The following is a 26,789-nucleotide window of genomic DNA, read 5'->3' on the forward strand; positions in this document are numbered from 1 at the left end:
AAAATCGGAGGTTTTTTTTTTCAATGTTGAAATATAAATAAAAACAACTGTGTTGCTTTTGTATGTGACCCAAATAACTAAGGACAGGTTAAAGAGAGGAATTGCTTGTTTTGGCTCACAGTGTTCAGAGGTATCAGTCCACCATGGTGGGGAAGGTATGGCGAAGCAGAGCCACTTAGAATCAAGTGAAGGAAAACAAGCTAGAAGCGTTTTACTAAATGCCTCACAGATACCAGTTAAGGTGAGTCCTCACAAAAGCTCATGAAATGAAGTTTCCTAGAAGCAAGCCACTTTTCTTAGTCAGTCCTCTATACCTCAGGCATTAACAGAGAAAATGTAGAGCATGGTTGGAGGGGGGAGGGGGGGTAAGGAAAGAGTTTGTGGCTTTGTCTACCTTTGGTGAGAAAATCCATAGAGGAAGATCGAGGAATCTGCAACATTTAGGGTCACTTTCATCTCAGGATAAGGCAAAAGCAGTCCACAACTTACCCTCCCCCCAATAATTCTAGTACAGGTCACTTTTGGGGTAAAAAGCCACCTTTCCCTCTCTTACAAGAACAGGTCTTCCTGGGTTTGTCCATGTGTGGTCACTGGCAAGCCAGTTGGTCCCTCTGGAGGCCTGTTTTACACACCTCTATTCTGAGGTGGGCTCTGCCTGCCAAGTCCTATTTAGAAGAAAATAAGGACAAGCAGGCTACTAATAGGCTATGTAAAGGGACCCTCATATTCAAACCATCCGGAGTGTTCAAAGCTGACTTTGTGTTCTTTCCAGTTAGAGAAAATTCCTACTTCAAAAATAGGAATTAATCAAACATCCTAATGACCCCTCATGAGAGACAGACAATTAACGGTCATCAGGTAGATTTGTGCCTGGGATAGTAAGCAAGCCCTCGTAAACACGTTCAAAGGGGCTATTATTTGAGCAATTAAAAGCTATCACTTGAGAAATCTGGGTTGGAGGCGCAACAGAAACCTAAGCAGGGCTTTTCTAGAGCAGAGGCTGCTGGGGAGATCATGGGAACATCCCAGCTTCTGGCCAGCCCTGCACTGCACCCTAAGTGAGGAGATCGAATCTGTGGGGCTGAGGAAAGTTTTCCTCGCTGCTCCTCATATTCCAACAGCCATTTGACAAAGAGGTCCATGGTCCTCAGGAGATTTTTGTTGTGTTTCTTGTTATAAAGCAAACAATAACTTTTAAAGGCAACATAAATCATCCTCTTGGCTTCGTGGGATGTAACGAAATGATGGAAATACGGACTTTCAAAGCAGCCAGAACTGAATCTGGGCCTTTGCTTTGCCCTTTTCCACGGGAACCCACAGGTTCACCTGAAAAAATGGGACTAAGAGGATGGAATCTTTCATGGACAATGCTTACATAATGCTAAAAAAAAACAATCAACATTTTAGGGAGCGTCATTATTCTCATTAAATGATTATTCATGCAATTAACTCTTGTACAAAGCCAATCATTCTTGGTAAATTGTAAAGTGTTATACTATTGGCAGACCTGTATATCTATATCAAAGTTTTAGTTAAGAAAATTATCCTGACCGGACAGTAGTGGTGCACGCCTTTAATCCCAGCACTTGAGAGGCAGAGGCAGGAGGCTCTCTATGAGTTTGAGTCCAGCCTGGTCTACAGAGTGAGTTCCAGGACAGCCAAGGATACAGAGAAACGCTGCCTCAAAAAGAATAAGAGAGAGAGAGAGAGAGAGAGAGAGAGAGAGAGAGAGAGAGAGAGAGAGAGAGAGACAGACAGAGAGAGAGAAAGAGGGAGGGAGGGAGGAAGGGAGGAAAGAAGGAAGGAAGGAAGGAAGGAAGGAAGGAAGGAAGGAAGGAAGGAAGGAAGGAAGGAAGGAAATTATCTTAACTTTATAGGTGTATGTATGGGGGGGGGGTGACATGTATAGAGGTCATAAGACAACTTATAGGAGGCAGTTCTCTCTTTGCCATGTGGGTGCCAGGGATCAAACAAACTCAGCTCCTCAGGCTTGGGGGCAGTGCTTTTATCCCCAAGCCATCTCACTGACCCTTAAATTTGTGCTTTGGAAAGATAATGTCATACGGGCTGGGGAAATGGCTCAGTGGTTAAGAGCATATACTGCTCTCCCAGAGGACTCAAGTTTGGTTCCCAGCACCCACATCAGGCAGCTTATACCTGCCTGTAACTACACCTCCAACATATCCAACATTCACTCCTGGCCTCCCAGAGAACATGCACTCAAATGCTCACACACACACACACACACACACACACACACACACATACACCTCCCTAATTAAAAATAAAGTAAAAGTATCTTTTAATTACAAGATACATATAGTTTGTTGTACTTTTGAGTATACCTTCCATACTTACATGTAACTGGGATTCATTTCTAACATATCAAAAGGTTTTCGTAGTGGAATGAATTTTTCCTTCAGAGTTTTAATTTGGGCCGAGTCAAACTGGGGTTGATTTAATGGACAAAGCTCCTGGTCTGGACTATGGGCTCATGTGACAATCAGCTGTGTGTCCAGAAACAAATGGCTAGTCTGATGTCAGTTTCTCCCTCTATAAATGAGTCTAATTCAGAAAGCCCCAAATCTACAGATGACTGGCAATCGCATCCCCACCAGCCTCAGCTCTCAAGAATGCAGCCCAGACACAAATGTGTCTTTTGAGCTGCCAAAATAGATATTTCAAACACTAGACAGTAAACCCTGTGTCTTTACCCAAGAGGCCCAGGCTGTCACTGAGAGCCTATTTACCCTACGTGTCTAAAATAAGCTTAATTACTTGGTTTCATAGCCTAAGGCAAGTAGAGGGCTGAGGTAGATGTGCCAGTGCCAGCAGGCCAGGGGTAAAACTTCCTCAAATGACTGAAGTGAGACTCTATGGAGTGGGTGCAAAGTCTTCTCAATCACACTGATGAATTTTGTTAGTGAATTAAAGTCCAGACGAAACTGAAGTGCTCTTTTTTTTTAAAGAGTTACCTATTTTATTTTATTTTATGTGTATGAGTATTTTGCCTGTGTGTGTGTGTGTGTGTGTGTGTGTGTGTGTGTGTGTGTACCACATGCATATGTGCCTGGTGCCCAAAGAGGTCACACCAATGTGTCAGATCCCCTGGAACTGGGTGGTTATAGGTGGTTCTGAACCACCATGTGGGTGCTGGGAACTAAGCCCAGGTCCTCTGCAAGAACAGTAAAAGCTTGTAACTACCGCCATCAATCCAGCCCCCTTTCTGATAGATCTCACTGGCAAAAAGTGGTCATATTGTGATGGCCGCAGCAATCTGAAATGTGTTGTCTGATGCTTATCTTTCATAAATAAAATAAGGCTCTTTAGTTAACTTTTAAAATATTTTTTGGTGGTAGTAAAGTAGACACAATTGAACGTTGTATCCCTGGATGCCAGCAGTAAACACACTTACAGCATTGTGTCACCGTCACTATTGTCAATTTCCAGAACTTGGTTACCATCCCAGCCAGAAACTCTGGACCAGATAAACAGTAATTCCAGGGGCTGAGATGGCTCAGTGGGTAAGAGTATCTGGTCTGCAAGCTTGAGGACCTGAGTCTGAATTACCAGAACCCACATCGGGAGGAAGGGAGGAAGGGAAGAAGGGAGGGAGGAGAGGAGAAGAGAGGAGAGGAGAGGAGAGGAGAGGAGAGGAGAGGGAGGGAGGGAGGGAGGGAGGGAGGAAGGAAGGAAGGAAGGAAGGAAGGAAGGAAGGAAGGAAGGAAGGAAGGAAGGAAGGAAGGAAGGAAGAAGGAAGGAAAAGCCAGGCATGACTGCATGTACCTGTAACCCTAACATTGGGAAATGGAGACAGGCAGATCTCAAGGACTTTGTATCCAGCCAGCAGAGCTGAAGTCTCAAGCTTCCAGTTCAGTGACTGATAATAATAGTAAGAGTGACTGAGGAAGTCACCCAACATCCTGCTCTAATCTCAGAGTATACATACATATATACAGACAGACAAATATGTAAGTACAACCTGCCAAGTCCATTTTTGCTGTTCCTGTGTCTATGGCTTCAGGGCTGAGAGCTATGTGCTAGATAACCAGTCAGGGGACTCATTATTGCTGGGCAAGACCAATTCTCCCTCTCTCAGCAGTCACAAGCTGCCTGTAGTTAGTTCTCTGTCCAGAGGTGGGATCTTGGAGATCAAAAATATTTTCATGCACTTATCCAGCACCAAAAATGAAACGGTGTCTCATAAAAAGGAAAATAAATCCCTACAGGGAAGCGAGACGGGGCTCTGGCAGGGACGGACACACAGTGCGACGCTGTGGCCATCACTAATAAGAAATAAAGCCCAGTGCTTGTCATAGGGGCTATTTGCTTTATCAAACTGATCTATAAAGAACCCCATTCAAAAGGGGGTCACAAAGAATGGAGAATGGATGACGCAGACTAGTTGTTTCCATAAGCTGCCTTCAGAAGTGTGTGTGTGTGTGTGTGTGTGTGTGTGTGTGTGTGTTGGGAGAGGCCATTCTTTATCCTTTAAAATATTTCCTTTTGTTATTTTTAATTAACACGCACAATCACTACCCTGTTGTTGTAGATTAGGCCTTCTGCATCACAGGGGTTGGTGTGGGATTGGAACCATTACCGCAAGAGCTTGGGTTACTAATATTAATCTTTATGGAACTAATTTCAAAGAGCCATTTATCGTGAAAATAAAACTACGTGCATCGGGGAATTAATGAAGCTTGCTCCGAGGCTAAAAAAAAAAAAAAAAATCTTTCTCTTGCTGAGACAAGAAAAGCTACGAGTGTCTTTGGAGCAAGTCTTGGTTTTGTGCTTGCACCCAGGCTACCAGCGATCTGTAAGAGGGAGGAGAGTAAGGCCTTGTGGCGGCAGGCTCGCTAGCCCACAATAAATGCAGAGCTGCCGAGCCGGGGACCCCTTTTGTTCCGTTTTGCACAAAGCAGGGGATAAATCACTCCCCCCGGGGTCTGTTTAAGGCCCGGACAATGGTGCAGCAAAGGGTGGAGTTAATCTCCTTTTGATTAGAAAAGCATTTCTTTTCTTGCAGGGAGGCAGGAGTTCGGGCCCCGTGGGGGAGCGGGGGAGAGTTAAAAAGGAGAAGCAGGGCTGAGAGCCTTTGTCACCTTCCAGAGACGGGGTTGTAAGAGTTGTCCCCTGCGACAAAGGAGGGAGCCCAGGAGGAATGTTGAGCTGGGATGAAATTCTATGCAGCTCCTACCACCGCCACAGAGTGACAGGGCCTCCTTTAACCCTTGCCGTTCTGGCTCCCTTTGCCCTGGTAGCGGATGCTCACACTGCCAAGACTCGTTCTGCCCCTGGTGATAGATAAGCTGGAGCGCCGTCCCCCGCCCCTTCGCTCTCCTTGTTCTGTGGGAGAGTGAGAGCTCCGCAGAGACTTGCGAGCTCGCGTGAGGAATATCCGGGAATTACTAATATAACCAACCAGGAGAGCACCCGATGCACTGAGGCACGGGGTAAGAAGAACCATGGAAGAATCTGGAAGGCTGAGTGAGCTAGGTGTTTTAGTTTGCTTCCTCCTATCGCTGTGATAAACACCAGAAACAACAGTAACAAAAGTCAGGGCAGGGACGCAAGCAGGAAGCTGGAGGCAGAAACTGGAGCAGAGAGCATGGAGGACCGTGCTTACCGGCTTGTTCCTCCAGCTCACATTCACCTTTCTTGTAGCTCCCGGGAATACCTGTCCAGTGGTGGTGCTGCCCATAGTGGGCTGGGCCTTCCCACGTCAATTATTAATAAAGAAGGAAGGAAGGAGGGAGGGGGAGGATGGAGGAGGAAGGGGAGGGAGGGAGGGAGGGGGGAAGGGGAGAGAGAGGGAGGGAGAGAGGAGAGGGAGGGAGAGAGAGAGAGAGAGAGAGAGAGAGAGAGAGAGAGAGAAGAAGAAGAAAGCAGAAGAAGGAGAAGAAGAGAGAGAAAGGAAAAGAAAAGGAGAAGAGAAGAAGAAGAACAGAAGAAAGAAAGAAAGAAAGAAAGAAAGAAAGAAAGAAAGAAAGAAAGAAAGAAAGAAAGAAAGAGAAAGAAAAAGAAAGAAAAAGAAAAGGGCCCACATACTTGCCTACAGGTCATCTTGTTACTCAGAATTTAAGAGACAGTATATGGCAGAGACAAAGAGATGGTGAGATTGGAGAGTGGATACGCTCATAAGACAAGGTTTTCCTAGGTGTTATTTTGAGAACTTATATGGACAGCTACAGGAGCAACTGGTTGTTTGCACTGCTGAGGACTGAACCCAGGACCTTGTGGGTGCTGGGCAAATGCTCTACCACTGAGCGATATACCCAGCTCTTATTTTGTGATCCGAACAAAAGCAGACTGTGTGCTTTCCGAACACATCTTTTGCAAGACAGCAGATTTATGTGAGGACAGAGTGTGGCACTTGAGGCCAGGGGCTGGGGTCATCATGGAAGGTCTCGCTCCTTGTGGGTCCCAGGTACAATATGATGCTAGCACAGGAGCCTGCCAGTCATCTTCTTCTGAGTCCTGGAGAAGGCTGATTACTGACCTCTTTCCAAGACTCCATTGCTTTAGTGTTTTAGTGGGAGCCATACAAAGCCAAGCCTTCCCGTGGCTGACCACCATAGCCCAATGCTAGGTGTCTGGTACCAGGGCCTCTGCACGCACTGGCTAGTGGCAGTAGCTCCAGTGTGGCCTTCTGACTCTCAGCTTCCTCCTCAAAAAAACACTGAGGAGTAGGGAAGATCAGAGCCACTTTTGGTTCAAACCCAAACTCTATTTGCACGCCTTTAATCCCAGCACTCAGGAGGCAGAGGCGGGCGGATCTCTGTGAGTTCAAGGCCAGCCTGGTCTACAAAGCGAGTTCCAGGAAAGGTGCAAAACTACACAGAGAAACCCTGTCTCAAAAAACCAAAAAAAAAGAAAAGAAAAGAAAAGAAAATGTATAATAAGCTCTGCTCCCATACTCTCCCCACCGCCAATGTCAACAATGGTAGTGAAGTGCTTGCTACCAACCGTCTATGGTAGGAGATGGTCCTGAAATTGGGAAGACACAGCATAAAGAGCCCTGTTACCCCTCTGTGTGACTCAGTAAATGGAAAGCTGAGCTAGCCTCTTCCACCTTTTTCGTCTTCTAGATAATTCTATCCAGGTAGCCCCTACCTTGGTGGCCATTTGAAACCTTATTTTGCGTCAGGGTCAGAGTTCCAAGAAATTCAGCACAACAAAAGGCTTTGTCTTTAAAGTTGTTTCTTCTCTTGGATGAACCCTGAGAACACACGCTAGGAGAATTAACTACAATGAGGTTACAGGCTTCATAGACTAGCTGGGGAGGTGCTCTAATTTATCAAGTCACTGACAGGATTCATCACCGTCTAACACAAGTTAAGGATATGATAATCAGTAATGTATATGTGGGGAAAAAAAAACATTATCTGTGTGAATGGGCCATTACTTGGTCTTTTTATTTCAAAATTCCTAGAATTAATTTCTGGGTAGGCTGTAGGCCATTATTGGATTTGTGACCTGGGAGTGTTTTGGCTTCTGAAATCACTAGTCATTTTTCTGACTAGTGAAGCTTTTAAGCCACCCATGTAGTAAAGGGAAGCACAGAACTCATGGAGGGCTTTGGAGCACCGTGAGAAGAACATGTGAGAATGTGTGTCTGTGGCCTGTGTTACTCTGAGATGTTTACAGCGCCTTCATGCTCCTATGTGACACCGTGGAACACACACCAATGCCCAGGGACAGAATGCTTCTGCATGCTGGTCCTGGGCCCGCATGTATACCCGTCCACTTCAGTATGGCAGCATCTCCTTTTGACCATGGCTGCGCTGGCCAAAAGTGGTATCCTTTCTGTCTTCACTGTGGGTATCTCTGGGTCTTCTTTCAAGATAGAAAGCCTAACCCTCCAGCCTCAAAACACCGAGTTTTCAGGCTCTTATCATGGAACTGGTTTTTGTTTCTGGTTTTGTTGTTTTGTTGTTTGTTTTTTCGTCACTTGAAAATTAGCACAGTATTGAAACTGTACGTGGTGGGCAGAAACGGCTGTGTGTCCTAAAGGAGTTAAGAGCAGATTTTCATGAGAAGGAAGGAAATGTGTCTATGCATGAGTAGGTCAGAAGACACAGTAGAGTCTGAATGTTTGATTGGGGGGTGGAAAGCAGATATGGTAGAGATCAGCTGATGAAAAATCATACCAGGAGTGAGTGTGTCTGAACATCCGACAGTGAAGAGTTAAATGTGTAAATGGGAGTGGCAGGAAGTCAGATGCAGTCTGTAGTAGTAAGGGTGGTTGTGTTTGATAGATTCCTAATAAAAACTACATTTAACCCCTAGAATAAACCAGTAGCAAACATCCCTTTTGTTTAAAGATACATGTGAAAGAATAAAGCCTTCGACATGGGATGCAGGATTTCCATGCTTGGCTGGCCAGTGGATCCCGGTGTACACATGACTTCATAATTATTCCCTGACTAACCCAGGAAGAGTGATGGAAACTTTCTATGCTTCCAAAGAAAGGGAATCAATAATGGCTTAGGGCATGGTACAAACTAAATGAGACAATGTATATGAGGTAGAGAGCTGGTACCTAGCAGTAAATCTGAGAATAATGATGGTGATGATAATGAATAGCCATGAAGGGAACCTAAAATTCTAATTATCTTCTAATGTACTTTTATTTTACCGATGTCTAATTTTTCCAAAATAAAAAAAAAAAACCCTTTGGGATTTATTTAATTTTCCCTAAGTACCATGATTCAAATAGTACCACTGCCTGTGATTGAGATGAATTGGCTTCTTATTTTCAAGTATTTAAAATTATTTCCAACATATCTCATTTGTCCAGTATGTCCTTGGGTGTCCACATTTTCTCCTTTGAGGATGTAGCCTTTTCTAATTGTATCTAATTTCTTACCTAGTTTGGTACTGGGAAAGTCAAAAGCAAGTTTTAAAAAAATGCTATGTGAAGTCAACTAGGTAACACAGACAGAATAAGACGAGATGGAGGAAAAGAAAGACATAAGAACGATGAATCAGGCCAGGCGGTGGTGGCACACACCTTTAATCCCAGCACTCAGGAGGCAGAGGCCATCCTGGTCTACAGATGTCTACAAACCGAGTTCGGGGATAGCCAGGGCTACATGAAGAAACCCTGACTCAAAAACAAAAAAAAAAAAAAGAAAAGGGTGAATCATAAGAAAGCAGTTACTTAGCTTCCCTGCTTACCTATGTCAAAAGGCAAAATACAACAAAATTGTCTTGAGGCTCTTAATTGGTTTTGACTTGGACTTCAAGAACCAGGCACCACCTTATTCCATAAAATGGAATGTATGTGCTGATGAGCCAAGCTGATGAGGTTTTATAGACAGAAAAGGAGCTGAGCAAAGCAGAAACAGAACAAAAACAGGTTGTTTCAAAGTTACTATCATGCATGCTAGGGATCTCTTGATTTTTTGGAAGCTGGTACCCAGCAGAAATGACTCCACTCTGGTATGGTCTGCAGGTGACTAGGGTTGGAAACATGTCCCAACCAGCAGCCTCCTACAGATTTGTTCTTACCCCTATCTGGTCAGTGCCCACGGGGAGCTGGGGCCTGTGCCTTTCTCTAGAGGATTCAAGTAGCCACTCCGGTAGCCATGTTGAAGGTTTTTTAATATCATATTAAACTCTACCCAAAGGCATATAGACTGCCTCAGAAATGCTTTCCTGTTTTGTTTTGTTCACTTATTGGTAGCTAGAAATATTGATATGATTAAAGGAATAGAAAGTTGTGGGTTAAGGAGGAAAAGGTAGTTGGCTCCTCAACAGCATTTCTCCAAGGTGCCATGTGTCCACCCTTATTTTAACAAGAGCTTCTACATGTAAGAATGTGGTCAATGTCCTTTGAAAACTTTAAGCACATTTTAGGGTAGGGATGTTTACATGTTCATATTTGTGAATGTGGAAAGGAGAGTAATCTGTTTGCACATGTGTGTAGAGACCAGAGATCAGCATCAATGTCTTCCCCTATCACTCTTCACCTCATTTTTTTTGAGACAGGGTGTCTTACTGGATGTAGGGTTCATGGATTCTGCTAGACTGGCTGGCCAGTGCTCCAGTGATATCTACAACGGTCATGAGAGGTGTAGAAAAAGATAGCCACCCTGAGTGCTAAGAACTCCTAACATATTAGGCAGAATCAACAGCACATTGTGTCTGTAATACAAGCTACTAGAGAAGCTGAGGTGAGAAAATCACAAGTTCCAGGCCACCCCGAGCAATTAGCAAAACCATGTCTCAAAAACTGCACAAAGAAATGAATGGTTGAATCCATTTTTATAAGCTTCTGCTCTTCGGACTCTGTTCTGCTTAAAAGCTTTAGGAGAAAACCAGCCCAAACTTTCCTAGCTGTAGTACTTATCTTTCTACCCAACGGGTCTGTTTTTAACAAAATCCATGCCCCCTCCTCCTTCCCCGAGCTCTCTTTCTGGGGAGAGGTGCCAGCCTGCCCCCCACCTCCCCACTCCCCGTTCCAGCAGGTCTAGTGTCTTGTGTCCTCCCTGGGAAGAAATCCTAGCAACCCTGTTCAGAGCGAGGGAGGGAGACAATAGAGAGCCCTGAGCGAGCACAAGCGTCATTTGTCACAGCTTGACTAGAGGGCCATTCCTGGCATTCTTCACTGGTTTCATGTATTGAAAATGCTATAGAAAGTAAATGAGGCTGAAACCTCCGGGTTTATTACTCTTTCATCAAAACATCTCCGAGTCCTTAACAGATGTCCCCATATTGTCAATAGGACCAGCCTCCGTGTGATAGATTAGGAAACCTGAAGTGAGACCTGACCCTGTGTCCGCCCAGGAGCTGTCTCTACTGCTGGGTGTGTGCTCCCCCACCCACCCTGTCCTTCTCCCCGTCTCCTCTTTCCATCCCTCATTTTGTTTACTTTCTTTCCCCCTCTTTCTCTTCTACTTATTTTTCTCCCTCTCTCTTCCTTCCTTTCTTTCCTTCTTTCCTTTCTTTTCCTTTCCTTTCCTTCCTTCCCTCCCTTTCTTCCTTCCTTCCTTCCTTCCTTCCTTCCTTCCTTCCTTCCTTCCTTTCTTTCTTTCTTTCTTTCTTTCTTTCTTTCTTTCTTTCTTTCTTTCTTTCCTCCTCCTCCTCCTTCTCCCCTCTCCTCCCTTCAGAAATACAGAAAGATCTCTGCTGTGTTCCATGCCCATGGCACTCACCACCCTTTTCTCTGTGGATGCACAGGCTTTGTGCCATAGACTTGAGACAGCATTGTCTCCATGGTGCCAGCTTTTGCTTAGAGAGAAGCTAGGGCCCTCAGCTCCCTTTCCTTTGATGGTGTCTTCCTCCCAGATAAGCGTTGGAGAGAGAAAGAGATGGAGAGAGATGGGCCTGCATATTAGACTTCTTAGACATCATCTGCTAACCACAGTGAGGATTTCCACTGTAAGATTGTTCAGTGGCTTATTTGGGTAATGGGGGTGGGGGTTAAAAGTTTATGTACTTTGAAAATAGATTCTTCACTACTCTCAAAGGACTCTGTGAATTGTGCTTATCCCACTCAAACGATCATACTGTAACTTTACATTTCAATTGTTTTTCCCCTCTTTGTTTTTGTCTTGTGTGTGAGGGGGTGAGTACCTACAGGGACAGGGATTGCATTATCATCTTTCCTGAACGTTTTCCTCCCCCTACATCAGGACCTAATACATAGAGAGCATGCGCCTCCAACCTTTACTGAATACATTATAATAACGTTATTGGATGGAATCTTACATTCCAGGCTTCCCGTTTCCTGCTCCCTCCTGTGTCAACAGCCTGTCCATGGATGCACAAGTGACAGATGGACAGGTGACAGGAGGACAGATCAGTCTCCACCCACCCACCCTCCTGCTCCTGTACCCCCATCTTCTCCAGCAAACATCTCAGCTCTTCCGCTACTCTTCCAAATGGTCATTAGCTCCTTCTAGCACGGGAATTAGACATTCATTCCCATCCAACTTTCCTGAGAAGTAAGGGCCATCATGGCAGGCTTGTGCTTCAGGACTCTTACCGTCCAGGGAATCCCCTCCCCCTCACCTTCTTTCAGGGCCTGATCTCCGTCCAGGTGGACACTGCATTCTGAAGTTCCCAAAGTCTTGCATCTCTGATACTCCTGGCTTAGCCTCCATTTGCGGGAGCTGTTCGATGCTCCTCCTAAGACAGAGGACTCCTGAGCGGCTCTCTCCTGCTAGTGCAGGCTGCTGGTCTACTGAGATTGGAGGGTGCCGGCCTTGAGATCCCCTGAAATCACTCTCTCATAAGCAGTCACTTGTGTGGGCTCTGACCCTGCAACACAAGGTAAGTGTTAGCTCCAGCTTTCTGTTGATGGTCCCTAAGACAGACACCGAGTCTTCACAGATGGGCCAGAGCTCTCTTAGCCAACTGCTCACAGGTCATTCCTGTCCTGGGGATTCCAAGAGATGTCCTTCAGTTATCACAACCTTAGCTGTGTTATCTTTACCCTAGACTAATGCTACCTTTGTTTACTTCCCTTAGGGATAGAGATCGAAGGTGACCATGTGGGGATTTAGTCCTAAAGACCTGTGATTCTAAGCCAGTCTTATGAGGCGAAGCCAACCCCGGGCATTCTGTGCAGAGGACAGTGGTTACAAAATAGACGCCCTATTTAGAGCTTGGACCCTGATAGGAGCAGAGTACAAGTCCTAGGCATGCAAGGCCCTACTGTCTACACGTGGTAGGTCAAAGATAGGCCTTGTCTCTGTTCACCACAGATCCTTGGAGATGTCAGTGATCAGTCCACCTTGGTTTGGGAAGTCCCCAACCTGTCAGAAAAGCCTCTAACTACCCACTGTGGCTTCTGTAGGCCCCCCACTTGGGACAAAGTGGAAAGGAAAGATAGAAGATAACAGTTGCCTAGGACCCTAGCCCAGCTGCCTCCCTGCTGTGGCCCAACACAAGAGGCAAACAAGGGTCCTGTGGACTCAGTGCCCGTCAACCCACCTGCTGCCTCAGTGGACAGTCAAGTGCCCCGTGGGGAGCACTTGATGTATGTGTCAGGCAGAGGGCAGTGGGAACTTCAGAGGACAAGTGGGGAATCCCAGAGTAGCTGGGGAAGCATGCTTAGACTTCTGTAAGCATCCAAAAGGAAAAGAAACAGGAGGAAGGGAAAGGGGAAAGTTATACTTTTCTAAGTTAGGAGTCAGAAAGGGGCCAGACTTTGTATTGTGGCCTGATATTGATGTCTTATAGATAGATAGATAGATAGATAGATAGATAGATAGATAGATAGATAGATAGATAGATGATACATACATACATACATATGTACATATATACATACACATACATACATACATATGTACATACATCCTCATATATATTCATATATACCCTCATAATATCTATCCAAATTTATATATATATATATATATATATATGTATATATGTATATGTATGTATATCCTCATTAAAGGACTAATTATTCCTCCCATCTTCTTAGCATAGCTTTAGGCAAACTGGTCTTTCTGAGGACTAGTTTTTGTCCAGGTGACTATTAGGCTCAGCTAGATTAACTCTTTTTTGTTTGTTTGTTTGTTTGTTTTTTGTTTGTTTGTTTGTTTGTTTTGAGACAGGGTTTCTCTGTGTAGCTTTGCGCCTTTCCTGGAACTCACTTGGTAGCCCAGACTGGCCTCAAACTCACAGAGATCCGCCTGGCTCTGCCTCTCAAGTGCTGGGATTAAAGGCGTGCGTGCGTGCGTGCGTGCGTGCGTGCGTGCGTGCGTGCGTGCGTGCGTCGCCGCCGCCGCCGCCCGGCTAGATTAACTCTTAAAGGAGACAATAATATGTAATGACTCATCTTTGAAGTAGATGAGAACGTCTTGTCTCCTCCCAAAGCTAGAGGTATTTATTTCACTGTTGTGGCCAATAGGCTTGAACAATGGCAATGCTGGTGTTTACCTTTCTAGTGTTACCAAGGAAACAGGAAATGGAGTCCATAGTCAGCCATGAAGCATGTATACATCCTCTGTGGTCTCCCCAGTTACTGATCCCTGTAATATCACCATCTGCACAACAGGAGAGAGCATTCAGGATCGTCCCATCACTCCAATGCCCCACCTTCCAGGACTAGTGGGCTCCACAAGTCTTGCTCTGGGTAATTAAACTCAACTCTGAGCATCCTTCCCACCTGTGGCCAGCCCCTGTTACTTCCCCTCAAGGACCTGGTTTTATTTCCCTGAGCCTCATTTCTACCTGCCTGTATATTGTGGTCTCTCTCTTCTTTTCTCTGTATTCAAATCCCTACTCATCCTCAGGGACTTGGTTACCCACCTCCTTTTTGAAGCCTCTCTTCCTGCTATTGAAGTTTTTAGGATAATACCCTGAGCCCTAGAAACCCTAATAAACTAGGTTCAGCTACCTGTCCCAACAATGCCAATTAAAGAAACAAGTTATTATGGAATAATTTTTTTTTTTTTTTTGTACATTGTGAAGATGTGACTTGCCAAGGCACCTTCTTTCTGATTGGTTTAACAAAAGAGCTGACTGGCCAATAGCTAGGCAGGAAGTGGTTAGCTGGGAGAGTCAAACAGAAAGGAAGATGGGAAGAAGGAGGGCAGAGTCACAGGGTCACCAGCCAGAGGCACAGGAGGCAGAATATGAATATGCCATGCTGGTAGAATGTAGATAAGTGGTATCTTATGTGGTAGAATGTAGATAAGAAATATGGATTAACTTAAAATGTAAGAGCTAATTAACAACAAGCCTAAGCCATTGGCTGAGTATTTATAATTGATAATAAGTCTCTGTGTGGCTATTTGGGGAGCCAGCTGGCAGAACAGAGCTTACTGGTGGGACAGAGAAACTCTGCCTACAACAAGTCATAGTGAAAAGCTGAGAAACTAGACTTATTTAAAGTAGAGACGTTGGGAAGAATAAATAAAGGGGTCCAATAACTGGGGAGCATGGAGGGCAACGGGTATGCATAACTAAGTAATCCATCTCAAGGTATGTCTCTGCCCATCATTGATTCAGCTTTCAGGTGATTGCTTCCTGGGAGGCAAGTTCCTCCTCTGGCTGGCATCAAGGCTTCAGCCTTTCTCTTCTCCCTAGTGTGGAAATCCACCAAAATTTGATTCTTTGGAGTCCATTGTTTTTCAGTAGTCTGGTAGCAGTAGTTTCTCTTTAAAAGGTCTTCTCTCCTGCCGAGGATTATTATCCCTTCCTGGAATTGACCACTTCTGCATGTGATTCCCTTCTGTACTGAATATGTGCATCCTTCTCTACTGGACACTTATCAGTCATTTAGCCAGAACTGTACAGGACCTGTTTGTTGACACATTTTCAGCTAGCCAGGGAGGGAGCTGCTTGAAGGGAAGGATCTGTATGATTCAATTTGTAAACTCCTAGCTTGTAAAACAGAACTTGGCACCCACTCTTGATGCCCCCAGAAAGAGCAGCCGGAAGGACTGGCGGAGTGGAGTTGAGTGTGCTTTAACACTGTAAATCGGTATACAAATATAGGTCACTGTGGTTTCAGTGGCATCCCGGCACAGTACCAGGCGGTGGACGGTGATAGCTTCTGGGAAGTGGAGAAGATGCTTTCTTCCAAATAAAGAACAGCATTACCACCATCAAGAAAAAGGAAAACTGTAAGAACTCTATCTAACGAATAGGGTGCAAAGTGCTAACAGGAGGGGCTGGACCAAAAAGTGCCACAGAGAAATGCACTGTGTAGGAGTTGATGTATAAAACAAGAGGATCCGGAAAGAAGTTTCCAGTTTCCTTTCCACGGTGGGATTATCTCCAAGCTGAAGGGAGCACAGGAGTAAATGGACCTAAAACACTGAGAGGCATTCTAGCCACCTTCCATGTAAATAACTCTCTTCTCCTCATAGCGGTTGATCCCTAGTACGTGCTAAGTGGGTTGTAACATTTTAAAACATGATCTCAAGGAAGAGACAGGTAAGAGGAGCCATTGACTAAATTTCTTCAAGCGCCTTGTAGAAATTGTCCCGGCGATCTCGGTAGAACCCTCTCTAACATTCTTTGTGTATCTTTGCAGCATGGTTATCTAAACCAGGATTTCTCCAACTGCCGTGTGTGTGTGTGTGTGTGTGTGTGTGTGTGTGTGTGTGTGTGTGTGTGTGCGCGCGCGCGCGCACGTGCATGTGTCCTGCATTATAGCTTTCGTTACCAAATACTGCATTTGTAAAGTAATTAAAAAGGGAAGAATAAGATATGCCAGCTGTGGAGCCGAAGGGGTGGCTCCGTGTTTAAGAGCACTGGCTGCTCTGCCAGAGATTGAGTTTCATTCCTAGTACCCATGTGTCACCTCACAACTACCTGTAACAACAGGTCTACGGAAGATCAGATGCACTCTCCTGACCTCCAAGGGCACCAGGCCGGCGTGCAGTGCACAGACATGCATGCAAGCAAAGCACTCACGCACAGAAAATAAAAACAGTAAACTTTTTAAATACTTTAAAATTGTAAAAAGACATGCCAGTTACAGAAACAGATTTATTAATAAGCTAACAGATCGTCAGACTCATATCAAGGTGTCAGCATGCTTCTTCAGGTTCTGTCTTTACGTCGTTGTGGGTCAGAAACAGTTTGCAAACTGCCTCCTATCCACTCCCACACCTTGACAGGGACCAAGTTAGACTCTATTTTGATATTTTCAAATAAGGAGGTATTTTCAAATAAGAAGCCGGAGGAGAGCAGTCATGTACAAACTATTCAATGAAGGAGATCTTAAGGACATAAACTACTGAAAAACTAGATACTTTAAAGCAGATTTTTGTATCTCAAAAGGGCAACTGAGTGATAACAAGGCATCTTTTTGAGTGTCTCTGTCTGTTTCTTTCTGCCCCCAAAGCAGAGTGAATTCCCTCATGGCCAAGAATTCCTTCCAGTGCCGACACCTTCTATGGGTTGGTTGAGAGCCATAGGATAGCCATAGGTCCTGACATGAAGCCAATGAAACTAATGAGCAGTGTGAGGGGCTCTGGCGGGGCTCACGGATGCCTTCGCTCTGTCATTTGAGCACAGAGTGAACTGTTATTAGGCCGAGCTTCCAGCCTCTCATTTTGGCTTCTGATGATTACAGCTGTCAGGGCAGCACATGCTACACTGGTCTCCAGTAACTGGTTCAGGGTTAACGTCCCCTCTTTAAAAGACTTAATTATCATCAGAGCGGGGAACAAGTTGTGGCCATACAACTTTGATCTGTTATCTAGAATGACCTACAAAAATGTGGACTCTTAATGGCCTATTTTCTCGACAATGTCAGAAAAGCAAGCAGCTTCTAAAATACAGGGTCTCTGCCATGAACTCTCAGAGTTTCAAAGTACTTTCCATTAGAGATTTGTGGAAAGGGAGCCACGGGCTTTGTCTCCAACCCCAGATGAATTTCTTCAAGGATTTTTACTGCATTTTTTCCTTCACAGCCTGCTGTAGCCAATCATGTGAATCTGGCATCTGATCACCATCCCAGTTGAAACTTCCAACTTGATGTGTTGGTATGGTTCAGGGTCTCTAGTTTAATTTCCTTAATTTTACATGCAAAATATTCCTTGAAAATGTCTCATTTGGGTCTGGGATGGTGGCTTAGTGGTTAAGATCACTTGCTACTCTTCCAGGGGACCAAATTTAGTTCCTAGCACTCAGGTTGAGCAGCTCACAACTGCCTAAAACTCCAGCTCTAGACCCGAGTTTAGTTTCTAGCACCCATGTTGGAGAGCTCCCAACTGCCTGTAACTCCAGCTCTAGGGGGATCAGACACGTCTGGCTTCCTTGGGCACCTGTGCTTGTGTGGACTACACACACCACACACACACACACACACACACACACACACACACACACACACACACATAAAAATAAAAATAATAAAGTTCTTTAAGTGTCTAAAGACATGCTAAGCTATCATCAAAAAGGAGCATGTGATGAAGTTGAGTATTAGACCATTTTTATGTGCCATGAGTAATTTAATAAAATACTAGTTGGTTTTATTTGGCATCTCTTTGGGGAGGAGTGTATGCCATGGCTTATGTGTGGAGTTCTGAGGACAACTCGTGGGAGTTGGTTCTGTCCTTCTGCCATGTGGGTTGGGGTGGGGGAACATGGTAGTCAGGTCATCATCAGATTGATAACAAGCGCCTTTACCTACTGACCCGTCCCACTAGTTCTCAGTGAGTGTTTTTTTGATGAAGAGCAGATTGTACATGTTGTTCTAAATGTACTATTGCTTCAATTCTGTCATGCGTAGCTGCTCTTGGCTGGACATTAACTCCCCTACACAGACATAACTTCCTTATCATGGTCCCTCTCGTGAGAGTGATAATAAGCTTAGCTTGTGGGGGGTGGAGGGGGTGCCAGCCAACTACACTGAAATCTTGTCAGCCTGCTTTCTCATGCGATGTTCAATGTTCACTTCCAGGAAGGGAGGAGGGAAGAAGGGGGAGGAAGGAATGAGGGGGCGAAAACAGCAATTACCAACAAAGCTTGCTGGAAAAGATAATAAAAGTCATGTATGGCAATACTTTTAGGCGGAAAGGGACCAGAATGAAAGCATACTTGGTGTAGACAGTGACCTGCGTTACTTTAGGAAGCTAACGACAATGCCTTTGCTGTTTACAGAAGGAACAAAACAAGTTAGTGTGGCTTAGGTAAAGGCCTAGGATACCCCAGCTTCTCCTTCAGCGGGTTCTTCTGCGCACCACCTTGTGGCCTGCTGGGATGCAGTGGGCAACTGTGCTTTGTGGTCCCTGTTATTTTGCACACGTTTCCCCCCCCCCCCCCCCCCCCCCCCCCCCGGTGCTGTAGCACACCTGCTGCCCCAATGCTTGCAGATCACATCTTGGACTTAGAAGGAAATAGAGCCACAGTGTACAGTCCTGGGGAGGGGACTGTATTGATTTTTCTTTTTTTTTTTTTTTACGTTATTTCAGCTGCTTCCACTTTTTTTTTTTTTTAATTCTCTCCCTGCTTCCTGCTGAGTCCATTCTTCAGCAATGGTGGAGAGAGGAACGCTGAGTTATGAACTCTGTAGCACACATGGAGCAGAAGGCAGCTTCCCCCTCCCGGCAATCCCAACAGCGTCTGGGCTGCGTTGGTTTTAACCCTCGGTGGGTCTGACTGGTGTGGGATGCATTTAAGAGCTGTGTAAGTGTTAGACATATAAAGTTATTTCCATTCCCCATGGTTCATCCATATAATTTAACATACTTAACAAGAGTGAGAAATGTGCTTATTTTTTAAACTTTTCCCGTACTGGCATGGGTCCGGTTCTATATGTAAGTATCTGATACCTTTATACTTTAAAGGTTTGTCTTAAAGAACTCTATCACACTCTGAATTTTTATTTCTGATTTTTCCACTCTATGGATTTCAAGTGTGGATGACCAGCACGTGTGAAATCCAGAGATCTACCTGGGGTATTGTTCTTCAAGTTCTGTCTGCTTTGGTTTTTGAGACAGGGTCCTCATTGGCCTGGGATTGGATAATTAAACTAGGCTGGCTAGCCAATGAACAAGCTCCAGTGATCCACCTGTTTCCACCTCCCCAGGACTGGGCTTACAAGCGTGTGTTGCGTCATGGGCTTTCATGTCAGTTCCAGGGCTTGAACTCAGATCCTCCTGCTTGCACAAAAAGCACTCCCCACCTGAGCTACACCCTGAGACCCCTGGATTCTTAATCAAATAAATCATTCAGGGACATAGGAAATACTCTGCCCAAACTTTGACTTTATCACTAACCAGGACCAGCATCCATAGAAAGAAGCTCTGATGGATTGAGGAGATTGGGGGGGGGGGGGTAGTATTTTAATGTAGGCCACGCTCTTTCTCCTTGGTACAACTGCATGCTCTTTAATGGGTAAGTATTATACTCATTAATGACAGAACATCTGTCCGTACTCTGCGGTAGAGGTAATGAGCACATTAGTATCATAATTATTTGAAATAGATGCCAATGATTCATCTTGCATATTAAAAATGTCTTAGAAAAGATCAGGAGTCCTAAGGCATCTTTTTCATTGACTTCACAGGATTACCTCGCATGCATCCGGGACCAGACAAAACTTCCCCTGGGGACTGAAGATAGGACTGCTCTTTTTGGAAACATACAGGATATCTACCACTTTAATAGGTAAGTCAATACACACGCGGTTGCTCTCCTGTAAGAACATTATGAATTGTTTATCGGGGTCAATGGAAATGAGCTCCTCAGAGGCAGGATCTGCGTCTCCTGTGTCTTTTTGGGTCCCTGACATTTAGTACCAGCATGGCTTGTAGAAGGCAGATTTCTACAGTGCTAACAGTCCAGCTCATAGAAAACACCAAGGCTGCATCAGGGTTTCACTTGCTTGATCTTGTAGACGCTGAGAACCATTTGGTGTCTTCTGAGCCCATGCTTCTCCTCCTGGGCCACCTACAGAAGCACCTGGGAAATTCTCCTTCCAAAACACAGTTAGGGTATACAGTTGGTGGATCGCTTTGCCAAGCATGCATGAAGCCTCAGGTTTTGTTCTCAGCACCAAATAAAACCTGGGGTGCTGGGCTCACCTGTGGAGGCAGGAGGATCAGAAGTGGAATGTCATCCTCAGCCACATAGTGAGTTCAAGGTCAGCCTGGGCTCCATGACACTGTGTCTCAAAACAAAAAAACAAGGAAAAGTTGGCCTACATACTCTCCTTTAAAGGCTCAGGAATTTAACCAGGGACAGAAGGACTGTGAGAACAAGAGGTGATGCGTGACTCCAGAGAAAGGACATTTTCCGGACACGGAGTACAGAGCTGACATACGTCTGAACTCACAGAGACTGTGACCACATGCACTGGACCTGCACAAGCTAAAGCCGGACAAACCCCCAGCATGTAAGGGAAGTGGGCATGATGTCCCAGCCCTAACCCAGAAGCTAGTTGAAACTGGTCGTTGCCGGGAGAAGGAAGATCAGTTTTCCTCAATGGCACGACACTGGGTCTATCAGCCCCATTCCTGGGTGGACCCAGTGCTCAGGAGCAGTCAACCAACACAAACCGGACTCCCCAGGGCTTGTGGCCCGTTGTTGTTGTTGTTGTTGTATTGAAAAGAGAGAAAGAGTATGAAGATGGGTGGGTAGGGAGGTGACAGGGACTTGGGAGGAGTTGGGAAAGGGGGGAAATCTGATCAAAATATACTGTATGAAATTCTCAAAAAAAAATAAATAAAAGTATTATTTTTTAAAGCAGTATCAAGACCCTACTTTCAGACATTGATTCATTGGTCTTGGATGGGGCCACAGCATCAGAATTTTCTAAATGGTCTTCAGGTATTTAAAATGTGGAGCCACCGCAGAGAAACACTATCTGGATAAATCAGCCCGGCAGTAAGACCATGAGAAACACATCAAAAAACTGCAGAAGCCACACATGCTCACCAGTGATATGGTGGTTTTATTGCAGGCCCCTATTTGGCAATCCCATGAGTCCTGGGATAGCATCACTTTCCAGAGCCCACTAATGCCATTGTGACCCAGAAAGATGCTGGATGCTGAGAGGTCCCTGCCTTAGCTCTTCTGTGGTCTGGCTGTAAACTGATGATGACAAGTACTTGGGGAGTAGTTCCTTTGTGCCAGAGGCCAGACAGCTTTAGAGGCATCAGCCCTTCAAATACGTCATCAGGGCTCACTCAGCCATGTGCCCTCCTGCACGGCAGAACCTGGCTCTTCAAGCCCTTTATGCAGTACAGAGAGCTATGGCTAACCTCAGGAGGGATTTTCACTCGTTGGAATCTAAATGTCCGTGTGTCTCCTTGTCTAAAGAAAGAAAAAGATGAGTTAGCAAGAAAGGACTCAGCAGTGAGGCCTATTCTGCAAAAGCTGAAGAATTAGGAAGACCTTTCTGTTTTTGAATTCATTCTCCTTTCTTTTCCGTTGGGTGTTCATTAACCCTGAAAGCCATCCTGTCTAAAATACACCTGAGTCAGAGTGAAGGGATGCCCTGCTGATGATGTCCATACAAGGCATGGGTGAGGTCACACCGTGGCAACCCATCATGTTCATGCCAATGGCTGGGGCGATCGCATTTGTGTATTCACTGTTCTTACAGTACCTTAATCCTCTTAGCATCTCTGCAAGGTGGACAGGATGCAGTAAGACACACTCACTTCATATGTGAGGAATCGGCCTTTGAGACCGGGAAGTAGCTCCCAGGTGTAGTAGCACAAGCCTGGGCCGCTCTGGATACTGCTTTTTGTTCATTTCTAGTATCTTCCTCTGTTTTAAAAAAAAATACCTGTTGTTTAACTTAGCTGCTGAATTATCTGGGTTCTGTGGGCTGGTGAGTTGTTTGCTTGCTGGCTTGCTTGCTTGCTTGTTTGTTTGTTTGTGTGTTTGTTTGTGTGTTTGTTTGTTTGAGACCGGGCCTCACTATGTAGGCCAGGCTGTCCTCAAACTCAGTCTTTGTATGGTGGCCTCCAGAGTGCCGGGGCTGCAGGCGTTCACTCCCATGCTCAGCTACATACAGTAGAATCGCCTCTCTTGTTCCGTCCCCATTTGTTTGCATCTCTGTCTTCTTACATCTAGAATCTAAATTTATAATTTAAATGACCCTGCGGTGGTTATAGTTGGGTAAGTAAGGACATCGGTGTGACCTTTTATGTCACTGCTCATGCATCTTTAATGATGTTTCCATTGATTTCCAAGATGCAACTGTCTGGGGAATCATGACAGAGCTCTAAGTAATAGACTCCAAAATTCTGTTGTTTAATCCCACATTTTTTCAACAAGATAAGGAAGGCTCTGTGTCTATGCAGATATTCCAAACTCCAAAAACACTTTTGGTCCAGAATATGTGGGTTAGGGAACCCTTGACCTGTATTTCCAAAGCACAGAAAAGTATAGAATGGTATAATAAACCCCAGCTTCTTTGAAGCGTTTTTGTACCATATTTACTTTTTAAATTCCTTACATTTTAAAGGCATTAAAAAAAATCTCACTGAAAACCTCTTCTGTGCCCTTCTCCAGTGTCCTTCTGCACCATGTGGAGTGATACACCCATGTGCTGGTAAACCAGTTCTCTGGCACGGCAGTGCAGGAGAAATCTGGAACCGATTGTCAGCTTAGGTGACATAACGACTCCCATCCGTGTATCACCCTCTCCTATGTTAAAAACTGGGGAACCAAAGGGCTCAGATGTCAGGAGCCTATGGCATCACTGAAGGAGAAAAGGCGAAGATGCAGGATCGGCTAAGATAAACCAGCTCTCTATAGATTTGTGTTTCATTGTAACTTACAACACAGGGCTTCGTTACAAGCGGGGTTTGCCTGGTTTCCTGTTGTATTGCAGGACCCCAGGGACTCTCACATATCACACAGACATGGTTCTACCACCCAGCCACACACCCCAGCCTCGGGGTAGGAGTTTTGCCATCATTACATCTGTATCTATTTGAAATACATTACTGGCTCTCCTTGGTTTACACACGGCATAAATACAGTCAGACCCTTACAGATTTTTTTTTTCCACTCAGCATCATTTTTGAGCTTCAGTTCTCCGGTTTGGGTAACCACCATGTGAGTCTTCCCAGAGTGGCTATTTTGCATTGGGCCAGTTGCAACGAGTTTTGGGTTTGTTTGTTTGTTTGTTTGCTGGCCACTTAGATTTCTTCTGTGATTTTTTTTTTCTGGCATATCCATCACCTGCTCTCATGTTGAAACTTTTTTTTTCTCTTCTCATTGCTTTATAAGAATTGTTTATCAATTCCATAGACTGTGTGAGTTGCAAATGTCTTTTTTTTTTATTTTAAAAAAGACATGCCTTTTAACTTTAATTTAGCTTCTCAGAAGACAATGACACAATTCACAACACAAAATACACTTTTGAAAGTAGGACGCGCATTGGGTTTAAAAATTATCTCCCGTTTTGGGGTGATAAGCATATTCACTTTTTTCAAAGACTCCTAAAATGTTGCTTTTTTCACATTTGTTTTTAATCTGCCTGAAGCTGATGGTGGTGGCGTGTTTGATGGTAGACCTAAGCTCTGGGTTTACATGCCTAGCCAATGGTCCCATCATCACTAATTGAAATACACAAACCCTCCACACTAAGTTGCATTTCCTGTCCTCCGTATGCCAAGTTTACATGGGTGTGTGGGTCTGAGTCTGGGCTCTGAGTCCTCTTTAGTCTACTTTTCCAACTGCTGGTGCCATGACGCCTGTGTGGATCGCTCCCTGCTCCCCTTCAACACTGATTTCATTTCTCTTGACTCAGCCCTATCCAGTGGTTTTATTGTTATTGTTCATTAGTTTTTCAAAATTCATGTAGGACTCTCTTGATATTTTTATAAATCTAATGTTAAAAATGACATCTTTACATGACCAAGGCATGCTATCAACAGCTGCATGTGTCTTTGGCCAATTATTTATTTGCTTACTTGTTTATTTTTGAGACAAGATTTCATGCAACCCACGCTGGCCTAGAACTTGCTATATAGCCAAGGATGACCTTGAACTCTTGATCCTTCTCCCTCCACCTCCCACATTCTGGGATTACAGATATACACCTGGTCCCATCTACCTTTTGAAATGTCATGTAAGAATATTTAAAACTTTTCTCCCACCTGGAAACATGTAGCTTTAAAAATTAGTTCCTAGAGACCTTAAAATGCTGACAATATGTTGACTAAATTTTTTCTATTTTTTTAATTAACTATGTGCCCTCCACAAGGAATGTTTTTGATTCATCTGTGTGTCATCATATCCAAGGAACTTTCCAGGCTTCCCTGTGATGTCTAACAATGGCTTGTAGATGCTTCTAGAATTCTATGCAGTCATTGTGAAAATAAGGTGAATTATTTGGTTTCCTTTTTCAGTTCTTCTTCCGTGTGTCCCCTTCTTTATCCCATGGCTTTGAATCAACTCTCTCCCCCAATGTCACCGTCCTTAGCTTCATTTTGACATCATCGGAAACACTTCCCTACTTATGAATCAAGTATTAGAGAAACACTTCTCCACTTTGCTAGAGTTTATCAGAAATATCATGAATATTGAGCATTACTGAATGCAGAGTTTGGCTTTAATAAACTTAGTATATTATTTTACTTCTATGCATATTATGTGAACTGTATTGATAGATATTCTGATTTGAATCATACACATACATCATTACCAGAATAAACTCCACCTGCCCATGAGGTTTTCTATGTCTGTTTACTGATGAAGTATTTTATTCCTTCTCATCAATAATATGATTTTTTTTCTTTCATTGTCTTCCCTTCTGTTTTGATAGATCATGAGATTTAAAATTTTAAATCTCTCATCACAAAATGCAGCTGAGACTTCATTTTGGTCTACTTTCCTAGTGGCCACATCACTTACTGTATAACCACCACCCACCACTACCACACCCCCCCAACCCCACCCCACCAGCCCTGAAATTGAAGTCTCTGGTTTGGTGTCTGGAATAAATCTCCAATGGTCAGAAACTGGGTTAGTTAAAAGAAACCACTGGAGCCCTAAAATCCCAAAGCTTTTTAAAACTTGCATTGCCAACCAAAGGAAAACAAAAACAAAAAACGCCAGTGCTCTTGGAATAGAGAAGATGTCTAAAATGTAACTTGAATCTCTCTTTAAGGATGAAGCATGAGGAAATACAGGCAGTTCCTCCACATTGATTTTTTATGTCTAAATTATGTTTATTAGAGGATTAAAATCATCAAAGCTCAAAATAAACATTTCCGTTTTACTTTGGATCTTTGTCTTCAATATACCTGCACTGAGCCTTTACTGTGTGCAAAAGGTCTGACTGGGTCTTCAGACTCAGGCATGACTGACACCATTGTATAGAGGGCAGTAAGTCATATACATACTCAAGGAATGAACGGGATGCTTTGAAGGAGCTGAGGACCATGCAACTAATTCCATGTAAGAGTCTAGTGAAATCTTCACAAAGTAAGCTAAATATACTAAGTGAAAGAAATATTTGGGGGCTATGCTTACTTAATGTAGCGTAATGATTCATTGGAACTTATAACAAGGCAGAGAGAGGTGGGACAATTTTCTTTTTAGTACATTTTCAACCTACCACAGTGACTCCCAGCTTTATACAAAGAATGGTAGGAATCTTTTTATGGACAGTCTTCTTTAATGTTTCTAGTAGTGAGTTCCAGGACGGCTAGGACTACATAGAGAAACCCTGTCTCAAAAATAACTAAATGAATGGATGGATAAATAAATAAACAAACAAACAAACAAACAAACAACAAAAAGTCGAATGTATCAGTGAGCCTAATGTGACATTTTCCATTCCCATATGCACATGAGTCTCTTTGGAAGCTATACCTGAAAAATGGCTTAGAAAGGTGTTGGGGAAAGGAAGTGTTGCCTGGAGTCCAGGCCACCCAGGAGAGGAGAAGCGCGTTCCTGATCCTCATTCCGCATAAAGCAGTATGACCTTGCCGTCATGATACAGCCTCTGCCCTCGAGTTCACAGCAGTGGGCAGAGAGAGAGTGTCACATACATAACACAGATCTTGAAGGAGAACAAAGCTTTCGCTGTTTGTCCACTAGGGCGAGTTCAGAGGCCTGAGCTCCAGAAGGAAATGATATCGTTTTTCTCGTTCGGGATCCCATTCAAAAGAGAAGCCAGATTTAGAATAACGACTCAGGGGAAAGAGAGCAGACCGAGATCCTGGAAGCGCGATGGCTGCAATCCGGTTTTAACCCTGAAAGCCGTCTCGGATGCTCTGACCTCTTGGATGAGCCTGTCTCGTTGCCCACACTGCGGCCATCTTTATGGTCATTGGCCCATTAGGCTGTAATTCTGGGTGGCCAGCCCTGTTTCTGGTCTTTGTCTCCTGCACTGGGAC

The 26,789-nt window shown here is 44.4% G+C and overlaps 1 protein-coding gene across 13 annotated transcripts in view; it reads left to right on the forward strand.

Moving 5' to 3' along the window:
* Plekhg1 (pleckstrin homology and RhoGEF domain containing G1) overlaps window positions 1–26,789 on the forward strand; it is a 208,653-nt gene that overhangs the window by 137,977 nt on the left and 43,887 nt on the right. For all 13 annotated transcript variants that reach the window (XM_042262333.2, XM_042262335.2, XM_042262330.2 and 10 more), the window contains one exon: window positions 19,991–20,091. In XM_042262333.2, the coding sequence (XP_042118267.1) occupies window positions 19,991–20,091 (101 nt within the window). The remainder of the gene's footprint in view (window positions 1–19,990; window positions 20,092–26,789) is intronic.

This window comes from Peromyscus maniculatus, chromosome 16 (genome assembly GCF_049852395.1).
Source record: "Peromyscus maniculatus bairdii isolate BWxNUB_F1_BW_parent chromosome 16, HU_Pman_BW_mat_3.1, whole genome shotgun sequence".
In the NCBI taxonomy this organism is placed as follows: Eukaryota; Metazoa; Chordata; class Mammalia; order Rodentia; family Cricetidae; genus Peromyscus; species Peromyscus maniculatus.